General features: G+C 27.3%; 1 protein-coding gene and 1 long non-coding RNA gene across 4 annotated transcripts; one reads left to right on the forward strand and one right to left on the reverse strand.

Moving 5' to 3' along the window:
* Nucleotides 1-205: 205 nt before the first annotated feature.
* Nucleotides 206-814, reverse strand: LOC111033223. The gene is made up of 2 exons (XR_002604384.1): nt 399-814; nt 206-332 (listed from the first exon to the last, which is right to left on the reverse strand). It is a non-coding gene; the product is annotated as an uncharacterized LOC111033223 (long non-coding RNA).
* Nucleotides 815-888: 74 nt separating this feature from the next.
* Nucleotides 889-11,856, forward strand: LOC111033221 (sorting nexin-6). 3 transcript variants are annotated; one of them, XM_022313864.1, is made up of 14 exons: nt 889-1,466; nt 2,215-2,268; nt 2,344-2,448; nt 2,517-2,627; nt 3,917-4,038; nt 4,123-4,285; nt 4,357-4,522; nt 6,504-6,619; nt 6,768-6,950; nt 7,018-7,044; nt 8,360-8,423; nt 8,535-8,620; nt 9,664-9,738; nt 11,437-11,856. In XM_022313864.1, exons 1-14 carry the CDS (start codon nt 1,461-1,463, stop codon nt 11,518-11,520), a joined length of 1,362 nt encoding a protein of 453 aa, XP_022169556.1. In that variant the 5' UTR covers nt 889-1,460; the 3' UTR covers nt 11,521-11,856. The 3 variants fall into 3 exon arrangements, with proteins under 3 accessions (XP_022169556.1, XP_022169557.1, XP_022169558.1); XM_022313865.1 differs by having other exon boundaries at nt 7,027-7,044; XM_022313866.1 differs by lacking the exon at nt 7,018-7,044.
* Nucleotides 11,857-13,594: the final 1,738 nt, after the last annotated feature.

Raw genomic sequence — 13,594 nt, forward strand, 5'->3', positions numbered from 1 at the left:
CAACTTTCGAACGAAATGCATGTTTGAGCCACCTATATAGGTTATTAATGGACCAGTAGGTTTTGAATCTATAGAGGACTAACACATAATAATTATAAACATTCATTATTTTTTATGTATTAGACAACGGGTACCTAACCTAAAGATATTGTAATTTTGTCATTTACAATATAGACCACTACTATTATTATTATTATTACTTACAGATTTTCACGTACCTACGACAAAAAATATAAACACCTAATTATGCCACTCGGATAGGTTTTTGGTCTCTATTCTGCCCACTCGGAGAAACCAGTAAGACTGTCCAGTGTGTGCTGCAGAGGCCGCGGCTGAGCAATAATGAACACGATTAATTACATTGTTGACAATATTTACCTAATTGTACACACACTCACATTGTTTTCCGGCATTAGGCGAACATGATCATAATATTGCAATTTTTTGGGTAAGTGGGTGTCAAACAAACGAAAAAAAAAAATATGAAACCGAAATCCAACACTCCGATTAGGTACATTAATTGTTATTGAACTCATTGAAGTCGGGCCGCTAAAATTCGATTGCGGTCAGAGATCGATTGAGGACGGTGCTGATCAACACTTGCGTTTAAAACGCACAATATTAATTGATGTTTTACTCTCGTGATATTCTTATACGGGTATTAGTTGAAATGATATTTTCACGATTAATTTTTTACTTTTTAGCTACAACAATGGCACAACAATAATAATATTATGTAATATCATAATACGTCTCGTGTGCGTTGGCAACACCGTAAACGCGGCCTGCCGAGTGACGACGACGACGGCGGCGGCCGCGGAAGTTCCCTCGAGAATCGAGATATCGTGTAATCATAAACGACACAATGGAGTGGGCGTATTAGCGTTTGGCGTACGCCGCCGCCGCCGACGTCGCTCTTATCACATTGTTCATTGTACATTTCGTACCCACTGCGCGCAGAGAGTGCGTTCGAAGTTGGAACGACACGGAAAACAGCTAGACAATAATATATGACGTTATTGTTATTACGATTCACTACCCTCTGTTTCGACGACATTTTAGGTCTGTTGTAATAATTCGTCGTCGTCCGTTTAGTATACCGTTGTTCGCGTGTCCAGCGGAAACGAAGTACTCCGCGATTACGATAGTCGCGTTCGATCCGTTGTCGACTGTTGCAGTCCGCAGGCCCGTCACCCATCGACGATCGTCGCGGTATTGTACGCACGCGCGATCGACGTTTTTCGTATTAAATGCGTTCGCCGACATCGTCTGATCTTTGCTTGCCGTCAGGACGGCGACAAGAGTGACAACAAACACAGTGCCATTATCATCGGTCGGCGTAGACGCTCTCAACTCACGAATCACTCGATTTTGTTTCTAGTCCAACGTCCGTCCGCCCGCCCGCTCCTTGACTGACACCCCCTGTGAAACGGAGTCAGCGTCCCACGTCCGTGTGCACTATGCTTGTAAGTACCCTCATCTGAGTTTATTGTTAATTACTTTTGGCCCTCGAATGAGCTTTTCGTTCGACTGCCGTCAGATAGTTCGCACCGGATATGTTGTTTGCAATGATGGGTCTGGCTAAGACTGTTCATCGCAAGTCCCTAGTCCAACTAGAGGGTGCTAAAATGATGTACATCTTACTAATCCACTTTGCAAATTAAAATATTTGTCATATTATTCAAATAATTAATAACAACTACACATAACATACGTTTGGTGTTGATTAATATATCTAGTAAATACAATGTATTATTTTAAAACTATTTTCCGACCTATTTTCATTGTTTTTGTGCTGTAATACCAACACTTATTCTGTTCTTATGTTATTTGCAACTTCCTCCTCAATATTTAAAATGGACAAGTCTATATGTAAACAATTTCTATACTTGTCCTCAAACAATTTTCAGTTTGTTGCATTGGTACTTATAAAATTTCTTTCACATAATGCAGAACACATTAGAATTGTAACTGTAATATGCAATAACATGTATAAGTTAAAAAAAAAGTTATTTGTTTTTTTAATATTAACATAAAATAACAAAAAATCTTGCATACATTAGGTTAGGTTATAAACATTATTTTTGATATTTTATAACTGTGGCTAGGGGATGATTTAGCATCCCAAGCACTGGTCCAGACACATTTATCGCTAATTGTTTTCCTGTTTATTTCTATATGTTAAATATCTACACAATAATTTTTTGTTTTTAGTCCGACGAGTTTGACGTGGAAGAAAACAATTCCCAGAGTGATATATTAAACGAAGTAATTATTCTGTTTTATCATGCATTTCATCTGTTTGTCTTATTTTAATTTCTAATGTTTGAATTTGTACAACAGGGAAGCAATTCTGAGAATGTTGATTTAAGTGATAATTCTCTTCAAGTTGTTATTTCTGACGCTCTCAGTGAAAAGGATCGAGTCAAATTCACTGTCTTATCAAAGGTGAGAGTCTTATTACTGTAATACAATTTACTAAAGACAACTATAATAATTTGATGTTTATGGTTTAGACAACATTACCAGATTTTCAAAGATCAGAATTTTCAGTTGTGCGTCAGCATGAAGAATTTATCTGGTTACATGATCAGTTTGAAGAAAATGAAGACTATGCTGGATTTATTGTTAGTATGGAAATTTATGTAAATTAATTCATTCACTTGAATTACAGCATTGACAAAATACTAATGAGAAACGCATAATGATTGTCTAAAAACATTTTTAAACACATTAAGTTTAGTTATAAGTTATTAAATTTAAAAACGCTGAAAGTAAAAACTCATTATTTCAAACAGTTTCTTACCGTATAAATACAAAAAGAAAAAATGGATGGATTAAAATTAGATAAATAAACTATCAATCATCAATTTATTTAGGCATAATTTAATAACTAATACATTAAGTAATTAAAAAATGTATAGAGTAAGATCTTTTTTTTCCTTAAGTCAAATATGCAATTTAATATTAAAATTATTTTACTTTCTATCAATATGAAATATTTTTGAATTAATTTTCCAAGTGCTAATGCACTAAAATATTGTATAACAGATTATTAACTCAAATATTTTTAATAATTCACTCTTAGAAATAATTCTCCACGGAAATTAAAAAGGAATGGTCAAGATCTAATGCGTCTGATCTAACTCAAATAACCACACATTTTAAAGTGTTATTATTGAGCAGCTGTCTTACAACTAATTACATCCATAGATATTAAGTAAATACCCATCTTTGATGTTCAGAATTGTTTAAAACATTATTGATAGATACTTTTGATAAATACGTATAAACGTACATACAGTCAAAACTCTTTATAACGAATCTGAAAGGACCAAGAGATTTCTTTCGTTATAGAGAGTTTTCGTAATAGAGAGGGTTTAAAAAAAAACAAAATTTTAATTATTTATCAAACACATCATTATTTTTACATTATTTTATATATATTTACGTATTATATTAAATTATTATTATTATTATTATACATACTTATTAAATATAATTTATTGAGAGTGACTAATACGTTATAGAGAATGAATTGTCTAATGGGTTATATAGCAAACCAACCATTATTATGTAATGTTTACGTTATATAGAGTTTTTCGTTGTAAAAAGTTTCGTTATAAAGAGCTTTGACTGTATAATTATCTGTAATTGCAAAAACATATTGTGTATATACTACTTAGTAAAAAATAAAATAAAAATAATTTACTAATTAAGTATAAATAAGTAATAGAAGCATGGGAAATTACTTACAGGAAATAACAAAGTCCATATCGTATTTTTATGTACCTGTTTTGTACTAAGAATTTAACAAACATAGAAATCTAATTTTCTACATTATTTTTAAATTTATGTAAGAATTATAAATTAAAGTTTTAATTTATTACTGATCTATGTTATCTATGGATTTTAGATTCCACCTGCCCCACCTCGTCCAGATTTTGATTCTTCTAGAGAAAAATTACAAAAATTAGGAGAAGGTGAAGGAACAATGACCAAAGAAGAATTTTTGAAAATGAAAAAAGAATTAGAAGCGTATGGCAATACAATTATTTAATTATCATCCTTGATACCTAATTGTGTTATTTATTTCTAAGCCAACAATCACTTTTTTTTTAGTGAGTACTTAGCCACATTTAAAAAGACTGTTGCCATGCACGAAATGTTCCTTTCAAGACTAGCTCAGCACCCTGTATTTCGTTACGATACAAATTTTCGAGTATTTTTAGAATATGATCAAGATCTTGCCGTTCGTACAAAAAACAAAAAAGAACTTTTTGAGGTTAGTGTTTTGTTTTTTATAATTTGTTTGTTTTTTTTTTTTTATATTACTTTTATGTCATTTGTTTTAAGGAAATTATGAAATCTCTGTCGAAGACCACTGACGAGTACCTGCTTTCTGCAACTGTAAGAGATGTCAATGATTTTTTTGAGCAAGAAAAAAATTTCCTCATAGATTATTATGGTCATTTAAAAGATGCTACTATGAAATCAGATAAAATGGTAAACAAGCATAAAGGTTAGTATATTGTAGATCTATGTACTAACATTGTAATTTGAATATAACGTTTACTCTAATTTATATCAGGGGCCAGGAATCTGTGGCTTTCAAAGCAATTCTGTGTCCAGCATAATATATTTATTATTAATATCAGAATGTATACATAATCTATAATGTATAATGTTATTGCGCTGGTTATTATTGCTGATGTGAAATCAATATTTCTTGAAATTACATCATACTTGCATGTGCTGTCTCCATTTTACTAATGCATAACATACCAAGGTTTACTTTCAGGAGTTATAAAAATGTTTAAGTATTAATGTTTTATGTACTCGTAATTTTCTTAAAAACTAAAATATCGTATAAAATTGTTTTTCCTTTAAGCTTAAGAAAATACTAAAGCTTCATGCGTTATCTCTGTCTTACAAACACATAACATAGAAAATTGTACGTTTTAAATAGAGTTATGAGTAGATCTTTATGTAATAAAAAGTATCAAAATATGCCATATAATATGCAGGTAAAATCTTAAAAATATGCAAGAAAATTTCTATTATTTGTATCACAAACTTTTACAATATTTATAACAATTTATTGTATCTACTTTTTGATTTTTCTTTACACATCTTTAGTTATAACTCTTTATGGTTAAGTCATGGTTGTCTATCTACAACCATGGTTGTGTTAAAATAATATTAATTATATTCTATGCTTGGAGCTATCGTTTGGTTAATTTGGCGTTATCGTTGCACTGTGAAGTTCAGAAGGATCGAGTCATATTACAAATTTTTTCCAAAAAAAAAATATTTATTGATTCAATACAGCACTAAGTTACTACAGGGGGCCCGGCCGCCCTCTAAATAGATCAATATTAATTAATATAAATGTCCCCATTGCTCCCCTCTTAATACAGCCCTGGGTATGTCTATAGCTGACTGACAAGCAAGAGTGATTTATTTAAATAATAGACATAAAAGTGTGGGTCGTAATCGATTTGTTACATTATCTTTATTTCAATTACTAGATTTGTTTACTAGACAAAAAATTATTTTATGATTTTTTTTTTTTTAAATTTTGCTTCAATACGCAATACATTTTAATTTCTTAAAAATATGCGATAACCATAAAATATACCAAAAGATATTTTGACTGTAACTTCAAACTATTATGATTCGTAAAAAGTACTGACAAGTATCCAAAAATGTGAAAAGGAAAAAAATATTCAATTGCATAGAAATACTCGATAACTCACTTTAAAATTAAAATACATTCACCAGATAATATTCTTACTTCTAAATTTGTTAATAATTAATTTTCACTCCAACATTAAACATAATACAGTCAAATGGATTATTCAGAACTTACAATTTGTCTTGTTATACATTTGTAATAAAGAGACAACGTCTGTGGGTGTATAGTTCTTTTAATAATAGTTTTATTTATTTCAATATTTAAGTTAACTACACAACATTTCAACTGGTGAGAATAAATTGTGGTATGTTATGGTGTACTTATACGGAGCTACAAGTGTGGGTAGATGTCCTTTTAAATCATTTATTTTATGTACTCATACATAATTGTTGTGAAGTGTACAGTATAACATAAATTTGCCTCACGTTAAGAGCATGACTGGGCAACAAACGATTAAGTGCCCATTGATACACAGCCAGATCTCAACCGTCTCTTAACATGCACTACAAACGGAATTGTGCGAACGGCATACTAAGATGACGTGTGGTTGAGGAAGTTGCTCGTCCAACACATGCTCTTAATGTGTGTCGAGTATACATTCATCAGTGATTATACTGCTGTCTCACTGTAAAGTGCTGTTGGTTGAATAATATGTTCATTGTTCATAGTGTTAATAACACCTATGCTAAAAAAAAAAAATGTTTGCCCTTAAATTTGTTTTTGTTTTTTGGCCATTGATAAAAACTTAACCTACCCAATTATATAAAAAAATAAATGCATTTTTAAAAACTTAAATATTGAACAGATGTTGCAGACTGTTATATCAAGATTTCATCATGTTTAGTCCAGTTATCTACTTTTGATCATCGAGAGCTTGATTGGTTCTTGAACCGATTTTCTGAAACATTGGAAAAACTTAGAGTAAGTATTGCCATTTATATAAGATAATGTATTACTATTTATATATTTGGATTAAGGCTATTTTATTTGGTTCAAATATATTAACAAAAAATAATAAGTATTAATTAGTTATTAGTCATTACTAATTTATTTTTATAATTATATGTAGAAAGTGGAAGGGAGAGTTGCATCTGATGAAGACCTTAAACTTTCAGATACATTGCGTTACTATGTAGGTGATTCATTTGCTGCAAAACGATTATTATATAGGCGATTACGTTGTTTAGCAAACTACGAAACAGCTAATCGTAATCTAGAGAAAGCTAGGGCAAAAAATAAAGATGTTCATGCAGTAAGTAATTTTTTACTATATATAAAATATACATAATATATTATATAATTTTTATTTCGTTAACTTGTTTAACGAGGCTCAAGAAGTTTATGATGTGAGTACCCATTAGTATGATGTATAATGGCATAACATGATCGTAGCAATATGCTAAGATTTGCCAATTGTTTTGTTAATTATCTTTTTAGAAATGTATGATTAATATACAAATATACTTCAAATTGTTATGTTTTTACATATTACTTTTGCAAATGTTGTAATTTTTGGTTAAAGAGTAGTTTGCATGTTAATAACTAGTACATATCTTTATATTATTTACCTATTTTAATTTATAATTTATGTAAAATGATGAATAGTCCAGGTTTATGTGTTTTTACACGTTATTACTAAGTATATGCAGTCTTATGATAGTTACAAATTTTAACAGTTCATTAAAATCAAGAATTCTTAGTAAAAATTTTTTTTTTCATATTTTAGAACAGTTTTAGGATATAAAATATTAAGCTTATCTACCATAATATATTGATTACTTTTTAAATTGTTAGAAAAAACACTAATTTTAATATTAAGGAACCAGAAAAAAATATTTTTAAAATATTTACCAATCATCTTTTTTATTTAGCATAGTATTGATAAAAAAAAATAAAACACAGTGATGGCACTATAAAGTTTCCATGCTGTACCTAGTATATTGATAAGAATAACATATTTGTTTATCAAATGTCTAAAGATTTGGTTTAGTTTTTGAGTGTTTTTAATACTTAAAATGAAAAAAATGTATTCATTTTCAACACCTTTTGAAACAATAGATAGAACCAATAAATACAACTATATACTACACTATTTTAGCTATTACTTTAGTGTAAGTATTCCATTATGCTTATGCATGTGTATAATAATTTACATAAATAATTATTTAAGGATTATTGTAAAAAAAAAAATGTTATCAATACTTAAACATAATATACTGGAGTTCATTAATTATTTTTCTAATACTTAAGAGAATATTTGTAAGTTTTTAGGTAATATAAATGTGGACTACAGTGATAAGTGATATTGTTAGGAATAACTGTATTTCTGATCACCCTAAATATTTAGTTTGTTGTAAATGGGTATTTATATTTTTTAACTTATAACCGTCTTTGTTATAAGTGAATTTCATTGTATTGAGATAATTGGATGCTGAATTACAAAGTTAATTTTATTAATCTATTATAGCTTTTTTTTCTTATAATTTTTAACAGTTTTATAGTTGAAACATTTAAGATATTTTGTATTTTGTATTTGTTTTTCTTTAGTAGATATAATGTCTATTAGATAATTGTCAGCAAAATATTTTATGTGTTACTTAGATAAATTATGTACTATTGTTATATGAATAGTATATATAAAAAAATCATAATTTTTTTTAGGCAGAAGCAACACAACAGATATCATGTGAAAAATTTGAAGTCATGTCTGATAAAGGAAAAGAAGGTAAATTTATAATATAAAATTCAACATAGTTTTGTCCATTTTATTTTATATAATTATGTATAATATATCATATGTTGTAATCAATGATTTAATACCTTTTAATTATTTTAGAATTGATTGATTTTAAAGCAAGACGAGTGTCAACTTTCAATAAAAACTTATTAGAACTTGCTGAATGGGAAATAAAACATGCACAGGTACCTACATTTTTTAGAATTTTATTTTATTTTGGTAAGAATGAGCCAACATGATTTCCAAATATTTATCTTAAGTAATAGAAGTTTAAATAAAATTCTATTATATAAACTAATCCTATAGGGTAAACCAGGAATATCAGACACTGGTTAGACACTATAAAACAATAATTATTTCTTTGGTTAAAAAAATACAATTATTAAATTAAATATAAACAAGGCAATGGTATACTATTGTTTATTTTATATTGGTAATAATTACAGCCTGGAACTTGATGATCTAAAAATCATGATAAATGTATGAGAAAAAATCATAAAATGACATATTTATGTTCAAAAATGACCTAAAAAAATACTTAAATAATGGTTATTTATAAAATATACCTACATAAAGTAGAGAAACTCACCAAAATTCATGAAAAATGATGTTTTAACCAAGAAATACTATACAAATTTTAAAATGCAAAATTAATTTTTTCCTATTGAATTCTGCTTGACATAAGTCAAATTTCGATTAAGATATATCTCATATGTTTTATTAGAAGAAAAAAGTTCCAAGTCTTAGTTAAAATATAAAGGTACATTTTTTTTATAGAGTATTTAACCATACCATTGATTTTATAATATTAAATATATTATAAAAACAATGTCTATACTTGTAATGCAGACGAGAAATAAATGTAAAGTGTTCACTCTACTTCTCTTTGGGAATTAATAATTAATATGTAAAAAAACAGTAATATGTTTTTATTTTAAATTATAATTATTGGTTGTGTCTTATGTTTAATTGTTCGGTACTTGTTACACCAATAGACAACAGTTGTTGTATAGTACACATGTTGCATAGATACATATTTATATTACCTAAAAATATACCGACTTTTTGTCCATATTAAATTAAAAAAAATTTTTTGGAGGTTTATTTATGATAAGTTAAATGTTTGGTGGGACCCATTATTCTATAAATCCCTGTTTACATTTAATCTATTTTAAGAATAAAATGTAAATGACAAATTCATAATATATTTATTATACATTCTTTTTAGCATCAAATAGACATTCTGAAAACTAGCCTCGAAATGATAAACAGCGAAGAAAAGAAGTCAACACTTAACGTCGAGGTAATTTCATAATCAATTTTATGATTTTTCACAGAAATTGTGTTATGTTATTTTATGGCTGATTTAAATATACTCATATACAGTGGAATGTTGATTATTCTGTCTGTGAATTATTCGTACCAAGATTTGCGAATAAACTTAATTACTGGTTTCTTCACACATTTAACAAAAATAATTAATTTAAAATACACTTGAAGTACATTACTTAATTTACTTTAAATAATAATATATTATATATTTGATTATTAGAGATATTATTTTTATGAGTTCCATTATTCTTTTCTCAAAGAAGTACTATTATCATATTTTTATCAATTTATTTTTACATAACATATGTTATATATTATAAAACATAAATAATTAACATTTAAAGATGTAAAAAAATGTGTTTAGATACTTGCATTGCATATTCATTTTAATTTATCTTCTCTTACTGCTGGATTTTCAAAATTGTATGTGGTTCATTTTTAGCCATTTTTTGGTCATCAATATCCTATCTCTATTAATCATGTATACCAGTGGTACCCAACAATATGAGAGTCATGATATAATGAAAAATTATATGGATAGCAAGAAAAGGTATAATTCCTATTATTATATTAGTAAAAAAGTGAATACTCGAGCCGCCGCTTGGCTTCCCCTGGTATACATATAGGTACACGTACAAATAATATAATATATTTTAATATGAATGACAGATGTATAAATAAAATATTTAAATTCAGTATGCAAGTACAAAATATATATTTAGTCACTATACAATAATAATCCTCCCAAATCGATCATTTGTTTCCTTGCTGGTCCTAATTGGTCTAAATAATCAATGCTCTACTGTATATGATAGTTCTGTCAGAACTTAGTACAATTTATACAACCATAATTTGTTAAAATTAAAACAGCCTTAATTATTATTATAATCTCTATGTATCCACCATTTTTTGTATTATTAAATTATTTATTGATTATTAAAATTAAAATATATTAAAATTTTGAAAATTATATAAAATATATTATTATTTATAGTTTATAATTTATTTAAATATATACGTTTATACTTTATATTTTATATTAGGAAATTAATCATTCCTTAAAGTGATTTTATTATTTTGTATTATTATTTATTAGTATACACATTTATTATTTTTATATTTTGGGAAACAGTTTTCACCAACACTAGCTCAGTTAATATATTTATCATATCATTAATGTTATATGTATATATATATATAATTATCACATTAATGATATATTTATGTATATATATGTTAATACCATTAATATCTATCGTAAAATATATTATGTTATTGCTATATAAAAAGAAAAAAAGTTTGTGAAATTTTAAAATTCTGTCATTTAATGACAAATTTTAATTTTTCTTGCATTAAGTTAAAGGCGAGGTTGATGAGTTTTCAATTGATTTAATGTATTTAAAATAATACACGTATCATGAATAATTATTTTACCAAAACATTGTGTTACCTTGATTAATCAATGGTATTTTATATTAAATATCAATTTTACAATGCTATAGTATTGTGTTACTATGACAATTGGTAATTAAAATGTTCTTATTCAATCATATTGCCTTTTTCTTATACCAAATTAATTAATCGACTGTTGTGTAATTTACATTTGTGCATTTAGTGTACTATTATCTTTCACTTGTTATGTTTTGTGTTGTTGTTTGCATACATGTAGTTGGCACGACGTTATCATGGGAGCAATTGTTTTAATTTATTTATGTCTATGAATTTAAATAATTTATTTGTGAGTTTCAATTGAATGAAACATATTGGCATTGTGTAATTAAATCAAATAAGTTATTACAAACTTTATATATAATATATTCTTTACTCAAAAGTATCAGCTAATGACGTACAAATGTTTTGAAAAACCTATTATGTAACAAAATAAAACTGGGTTATAAAAAAATAGATGGATGTAACATTTAAGTTAATAGTGTTTATGGGTTATTTTTAATTCTTTTTTATTTCTTACCTTACTTTGATTACTTGCAATGCGTGTGGAATTTCAAGATTGAGAATCACCATTTTTATAAATTTATATTTTTAAATTATATGCGTTTTAATCATTGAAATATATTTGATTTGTATTCAATTTTTCTACATTATTTTATGGATAATACCTTATGTCAAAGATCTCATTGATGTTTATAATAATTATTGTTATCTGGCACAGTCTAGATGAAAGTTGCATGGTCAATCTATAGATATGGATGCAGATATGTTGTTTCTTGAACACACATACAAATGTCTTAGTGTAAATATCAATTTATTCTTGAATAATATCATATTTTGATGTCTTGTTCGTGCCATTCCAGAATACTCTGTGCGGGCCATATAGACTTCTATAACTTAGTATAATTAAACCTAATCTATCAAATGCTTGATCAAAAAACGTGCTGTCATAGCTATATTTAGACATTTAGTTATGCCTATAGTGAGGTGTATATCATACATTACAGGCACCCAAGTACGTACTGTACATGAAATTATATTATTATCTAATAAATAGATTATAACTACAAAAATGTTTTTATTATTTCAAGACTATATTTAAATTTATATAAACTATAAGTTATAGGTACACTTAATATTCTTTGTGTGTGATATAATGATAAAAATTCTATATTATACTAATATGATATTATATAATTGTTAATAAATAATAGCTTTTAAAAATTAATCGCCGATGAGCTTATTTATAGTAGTAGTTATAGTTGTCTCATAGGGGGGAAGGAGTTAAATTTAGTTGTCCACCTTATTTATAGTGATATATTTATGAAGACAATTAAGTTAAATACAACATTATATTGTTACATTCAATTAAAATAATCAGTAATAACAATATTAGTCTAATTTTTGCTGGTTCTGCAATAAGAATAATTAGATTAACATGAATTTTACCATGATGTTTTGATATCAATTATCGATGCACCCTGATGAGTACTTTATATAATTTATTCATGTCTATGACTAGTATAATAGTAGTATAAATGAACAATAATATTGTAATACTACTGTTGTAATCTGACTGTCAGAGATCTAGATGATAGTACATTTCCAATGAATAGTTTAAGCCAATAGTTCACTTAATAATTGTTTATTATAAGCAAAATTATAAAATACATAAGCTATGTCAATGTGAGTGAAGGTGCTCAGGACTCAACAGCTGTGGTACATCTGATTCTGCTGCACTCCGGGCTCTCTTATAAAAGATTCCTGATCTGTCTTGGACTGGATCGTGTGTTTTGCAAGTGTCTTTCAGGTGTAGTAGTCGAAGATGTAGAGTAACTGCTCGTGGCTGCAGTTAATAGCGAGCTTTGCATCGGCACATGGCTTTCATTGATGGTCTTCAATCCTTGAATAGTACTTGCATCATGTGCAAGGTTACTCTTATTAATTATAATATATATGTTGTTTATCATATCTATTTGGTATGGTCGGTTAAGAAATCACGCAATTCTTTGCTCGCAACACTACCAATTTAATGTTTTTAGATAATATATTATTTTTAAACTTTTAAACTTTAAACCTTTCTAGGACGATATGACCATCTATAGAGAATTATTTTCAAGAAAATAGGTAAATTATCTAATAACGACTGATGAAGTTCATTATTGTGGACTCCAGTGACAATTATGTAAGGTAAACTATAAATATTGAATGCTTTCAGTTGAATTTTTGTTTATATGATAGTATGTAAATATAACTACTACGATAGTTTTAATTTCGATTTTAATAATATTAGAACTTTACTAGAAACACGGAGTATATCTTGTTTGGAATTTCGGTATTGTTTACTATTGCTACGATTATTACTTTAAAATTCTTTT

This window comes from Myzus persicae, unplaced genomic scaffold, assembly GCF_001856785.1.
Source record: "Myzus persicae strain clone G006 unplaced genomic scaffold, MPER_G0061.0, whole genome shotgun sequence".
In the NCBI taxonomy this organism is placed as follows: Eukaryota; Metazoa; Arthropoda; class Insecta; order Hemiptera; family Aphididae; genus Myzus; species Myzus persicae.